The 5,741-nt window shown below is 53.4% G+C and overlaps 1 protein-coding gene across 1 annotated transcript; it reads right to left on the bottom strand.

Moving 5' to 3' along the window:
- Positions 1-4,412, bottom strand: LOC130402464 (class E basic helix-loop-helix protein 40-like). Its single transcript, XM_056606631.1, has 6 exons — positions 4,021-4,412; positions 3,639-3,702; positions 3,278-3,385; positions 2,851-2,974; positions 1,972-2,471; positions 1-1,872 (listed from the first exon to the last, which is right to left on the bottom strand). The coding sequence occupies exons 1-6, from the start codon at positions 4,092-4,094 to the stop codon at positions 1,459-1,461; spliced, it is 1,284 nt and encodes a 427-aa protein (XP_056462606.1). The 5' UTR covers positions 4,095-4,412; the 3' UTR covers positions 1-1,458.
- Between the last annotated feature and the right edge of the window lie 1,329 nt (positions 4,413-5,741).

Here is a 5,741-nt window from a genome sequence, read left to right as displayed (position 1 = left end):
GGGGGGGGCATTTGGTGCAACAGATTCTATGCGTACAAACGACGTGTCTTTTAAGGACGGCTCAAACTGAGACACACCAGCGTCCGTAGCAAGTACATGAACAGCAGCATCTAAAGAACTCCTTTACATTCAACCGTGTGTGTGCGTGTGTGTGCGTGTGTGTGCGTGTGTGTGTGTGTGTGTGTGTGTGTGTTCTGTGTATGTGTATGGGTGTTCATTGGTGTTTGTGTGTAGGGGGGTGTGTGTGTGTGTGTGTGTGTGTGTGTGTGTGTGTGTGTGTGTGTGTGTGTGTGTGTGTGTCTGTGTGTGTGTCTGTGTGTGTGTGTGTGTGTTCGTGTGTAGGTGTGTGTGTGTGTGTGTCTGTGTGTGTGTGTGTGTGTTCGTCTGTAGGTGTGTGTGTGTGTGTGTGTCTGTGTGTGTGTGTGTGTTCGTGTGTAGGTGTGTGTGTGTGTGTGTTCTGTGGTGCATGTGTGCGTTCGTGTGTAGGTGTGTGTGTGTGTTCTGTGGTGTGTGTGTGTGTGTGTGTCTGTGCGTGTGTTCTGTGGTGTGTGCGTGTGTTCTGTGGTGTGTGAGTGTGTAGTGTATGTGTGGTGTGTGGGTGTGCAGAACGGATCCATCCGAGTGGGGTCCTGTACACTGAGCACTGTGGAGTACATTAACATTCATTCAGAACAAAGAGCAGGGGGGCGGGGAGAGAGGAGCTTTCCAGCGTGGGTGTGAATGGCGGCTTTCTCTCGTTCGCTTTCCCCTCGTTCTCCATCGTCTTACGAGACGCCCTCTTAAAAATGTCCTCTCATCTGTTTTCTGACCTCAGGAGGAAAACACAGGCAAGGAGAGACTGGGAGGTGGTCCTTAGTCTTAGTCTCTATCGTTAAGTCTCCCTCCGTCAGGTCTCTGTCTGAACCTCCGTCAGGTCTCTGTCTGAACCTCCGTCAGGTCTCTGTCTGAACCTCCGTCAGGTCTCTGTTTGATCCTCCCTCAGGTCTCTGTCTGAACCTCCGTCAGGTCTCTGTTTGATCCTCCGTCAGGTCTCTGTCTGAACCTCCGTCAGGTCTCTGTTTGATCCTCCGTCAGGTCTCTGTCTGAACCTCCGTCAGGTCTCTGTTTGATCCTCCGTCAGGTCTCTGTCTGAACCTCCGTCAGGTCTCTGTTTGATCCTCCGTCAGGTCTCTGTCCGAACCTCCGTCAGGTCTCTGTTTGATCCTCCGTCAGGTCTCTGTTTGATCCTCCGTCAGGTCTCTGTCTGATCCTCTGTCAGGTCTCTGTTTGATCCTCCGTCAGGTCTCTGTCTGATCCTCCGTCAGGTCTCTGTCTGATCCTCCGTCAGGTCTCTGTCTGAACCTCCGTCAGGTCTTGTCTGATCCTCCATCAGGTCTCTCTCTGAACCTCCGTCAGGTCTCTGTTTGATCCTCCATCAGGTCTCTGTCTGACTGCTGACCCCCCCCCCCCGTCCGCTCTCTAGTCTTTGGTCTCCAGGGTGAGGGGGGGCACCAGCTTCAGGGCCTGGAGGAGGGCCGGGGAATCCATGGGGGTCTGAGGGTGGCTGGGGGACGGAGAGGCCCCCCTGGAGGAGCGGTGGTGCTGGGGGGCCGCGGCCCTGTCCCCGGGGGCCCCCATGCCGGGGTAGAGCATGGGCATGGTGCCTGAGTACCAGCACTTCTCCAGCATGGGCAGGTAGGAGGCGGCGGAGGGGGGCAGCAGGTAGAAGGGCATGCAGAGGGGGTGGGGGGCCGGCGGCAGGGGGGGGGGGGGGGACACGCTCATGTAGCTGCGGCTGCTGGAGGACGACGACGACGAAGAGGACTCCGCCCCCGACTGCGACTCGTCCTCAGAGGACTCCACGCGGGGCCGCTTACGGTGGGGCCCACCGCCGCCGCCGCCACCGCCGCCGCCGCTGCCGCCGGCCACGCCACCGCCGCTGCCACCGCCACCGCCGCCGCCACCACCGCCGCCGCCGCTGCCGCCGCCGCCCTCCTGCTTGATGGAGGCGGGGCCGTGGCGCTCCGCCGCCGAGCGCTTCAGAGGCCCCGCCTCCTGGAGGTAGTAGTCGGGCCTCTTCTCCAGCTCGCCGCCGTAGCCGCTGTCCGTGTCCGTGTCGCTGCCGCTCTGCTCGCTGCCTCCCGGCGGGTACGCCCGCTGGATCACCGGCACGCAGTTCCTCCCGTAGCCCTCGCCGGGCGGGGGGGGCAGGCCGTCGGCCGCTCCCTTCTGGGCCCCCTGATGGTGCGGCTGCTGTGCGGCGGGGGCGTCCTGCGGCCGCGGCCTGGGGCTGGGGGCGGGGGGCGGCGATCGGGGCGGGCCCTGCAGCACCTCGGTGGCCAGCTGGTGCAGATGGTTGATCATGTTGGCGGGGGTCAGGTCGCCCTCCGTCTCCCAGCTGGCCACGTACTGCAGCATCTCTTTGGCACACATGTGGAAGCCGGACCGGAACAGCTCCTCCGCCTTCTGCTGGCCCACGGCGGGGGCGGGGTCTGCGGAGAGACACCACAGAGTAAGCATCGGGAGCAGGGGAACCTGAACCCTCAACATCTCCTCTGAGCAGGGGAACCTGAACCCTGAACATGTCCTCTGAGCAGAGGAACCTGAACCCTGAACATCTCCTCCGAGCAGAAGAACCCGACCTAAACATCTCCTCTGAGCTGGGGAACCCTACCCTGACCTCTTAAGGAGCATGTAGCGTCTAAAGTCATGCACCCGAGGTATGACTGACTTCTTCTGCAACATGGTCAAATGTTTGAAGACCAGCATGTACCTCTGACATTGTCTAGCCTTCATGCAGTCAAACGTACGTGTGTGTGTGTGTGTGTGTGTGTGTGTGTGTGTGTGTGTGTACTAGGGCATCCCACTCACCAAGTTGCATGCCATTCTGCAGAGTCAGTATCTTCTGCTGCTGCTGCTCCAGGAGTGAAGTGAGGGCTTTGACGTGTTTCAGCGTCAGTTCCAGGACCACAGCCTTCTCCAGATGGCCCAGAGTCTGCAGGAGCCAACAGTGGGACACACAGGAAGTACATTAGCCAGGCCTCCTGGTCATAGCTCAACTGTAAATTCCCAGTGTCGTTTTTGTAAATGTTGATGTCCTCCCTGATGAATTTCCACACTAATAATAGGCCGTGACAATAGCCTGCAAAAACGAGCATACTGTAAATATCTGGGTATCGTCTTCACGTACAGCCAATTGCGGGTGTAGAAGCACGCCATCGCCACTGGGCGGTGTCGGTCAGCAAAGACCGACAGAAACATGAGCCGTCCCCGTTATGCGTCCACGGTGGGAACTCACCGTGAGTTTGAGGTGCTCCGGTAACAAATCTTTCAACTGAGCGATGCACTCGTTTATCCGGTCGCGCCGTTTCTTCTCGATGAGTCTGTGAGGCAGTTTGTAGGTTTCCTGCAAATGACAACACGACCGGTAAATACAGCAAATAAGGAACCGGGCTGTGACAGATAACACACAGATAAGCAGGCTGGGCTGGATTAGTTATGTCATCGGTAAATGAGGTCAACCACTTATTTGGGGCCGTGGGAAAAAAACTGAAATGTAGTTTACTACTTTAAATACAAATTGGAAAAAAATAAATAATCAACATGTATTTATTTAAAGTAAGTTCAAAAGACCGAAGTGATATTCATAACAAACAGACCTTGCTCTCCTCGCCCCGTTTCATTCCTCGCCTCGATTTATAAACGTACATGGGGAAGTCCATCCTGAGAAGAAGAAAACAAACATTCAGTGACGCAGAACTACAGAAGAGTTAGAGCTCAGAGTTACTGTCAGTTGGACAGGTGGACCCCCGGAACGGTCTGGAGGTGGACCCCCAGACCGTTCCGGTAGAGGACCCCAGGAGCGGTCCGGGGTAAGCCCGCAGGACCAGTCCGCTAGAGGCTAGAGGACCCCAGTACCGTTCGGCTGGAATTCTCCAGGATCGGTCGAGTGGAGGACCCCCAGGACCAGTGTGCTAGACTAGAGTACCCCAGGACCATTCCGCTAGAGGAGCCCAGGACCGGTGTTCGTGAGGAACTTACCCCTGCATGTCACCCAGGTCAGCCGCAGTGTGCGCGGTGAGTAGCGGCGGTGGAGCGCTCGACACACGCTCCATTCTCTCGGCTCCTGATGCGCAGTCAAACTAACTGTGACTTCAGTGAGACTGCGAATTTACTGAACCCGCCGGGTCTAGACAAATAAAAAGCGTCTCCAAAAATAAATAACAATGTATTAAAAAAAAGAAAAAGTGAGCATCAATTGAACGGAGGAATCCGCGAGAGCGCACGGTGTGTCCACGTCAACGGAGGAGAGGCGGTCCCGCTGGGAGACGCTGGGAGAGTGGGGGAGGACGGAGCGACGGGTTCAATAAACCATCCGATTCTTGCTCCGACTGCCTCTGTCACATGAGCCTCACGTGTAGCGGAGCTGTATGCCGGGAGGCGGGCCCTCCTGCAGATAAGGAACCTGAGTGGGCGGACGGCGGCCTACGTCAGAGTGGGGGCGTGGCACATGTCAGAGCGGGGGCGTGGCCCCCAGTCCCGTGTCCGACCATGTTGTCCTGCACGGAGACACGCAGCCAGAGACGCTCCGGAGACAACAACACAGAAGAGTTGCATTGTGGACATGCGTCTTTTTAGGGATGTTCTATAATCTACATCAACATGTTACATAGATTATAACATTATCTGTTGAACGCATTGTAGTTAGACCGCCACGTGGGATTTATCATAGCAAAGCGTAATATGATATAGGCCTATTGGTCTCAGTATGTATCGTTAAAATAAATATACATTTTATAAGTCAAAATATTAATGTGTAGGCCTAAAATGCAATGCAACAATAATAACATGAAACATAATTAAAATGAACACAGAAAGTACAGCGCTATTTTTTGGTGCATTTCAAAATAAAATACAATAATCCTGGATATCCTATGATTATGAGCATAAACTCTAATGACCTCTTTTGAGTTTAGGGTCCGGTGTGCATTCCTGATGCCACGTGTCATCATAAATATACTAATGTTGGAATTGGGGCAGTAGGGGTGGGTACAGCCCAGTCGCCAGATAAGTGTTTCTCACATTTCATTGGAACGGAGTCCGGCCCGGGCCGTTTTGTAATCAAATGAGATAATGTAATTAAGAAATATCTCTGATCTATTTATTTATTTTGACCAAGAAGAGCTCATTAAAACTGTAATACTAATGCAATTTTTCTACGTCGTTCAGTAACTGAATCAGTCGACAAACATCCTGATAACTAGTGAAACAAAGCGGGCGTCCTTCGGGGAATAAATCAGAACTTGTTTAAGAGGCACTGATTTAATCTTCAATAATTGGAGAACTGCTGAAAATTTAGACTACAAGCATGGAAAGCCCCTTCATGGTAAACCTAATAAAAATAGCCTCGTCAATGAATTAGCCCAACAATCGAAAGTGTAAGTGAATCCAGTTGTCCAACCAAGTGAGCACACAGCTGGAGGTCTTTGCAGGTGGAGCATGCTGCTCTGAGCTAAGAGCAGAGCTTCAGAATGAGAGGTCTTTAATGAGGACTGATGCAGACTGGGTATCACTGGGTTGGCTGTGGACTGCATGAAGGCAGTACTATAAGCAACATTATTGGAAGGAATACATACATCACTTAAATATATGTTTTGTCTAGACCAATATGTTACCATGTTTTAGGACTAAAACCGGTATCATTTATGAAGACTTAGTTAAAGTATTAGTTAAAGAAAAGTTCCAAGAGCAGCTTGCTGATA

Source organism: Gadus chalcogrammus, chromosome 13 (genome assembly GCF_026213295.1).
Source record: "Gadus chalcogrammus isolate NIFS_2021 chromosome 13, NIFS_Gcha_1.0, whole genome shotgun sequence".
Classification (NCBI taxonomy): Eukaryota; Metazoa; Chordata; class Actinopteri; order Gadiformes; family Gadidae; genus Gadus; species Gadus chalcogrammus.
The sequence above is the reverse complement of the archived record's forward strand: the minus strand, read 5'-3'. Positions and strand labels throughout refer to the sequence as shown.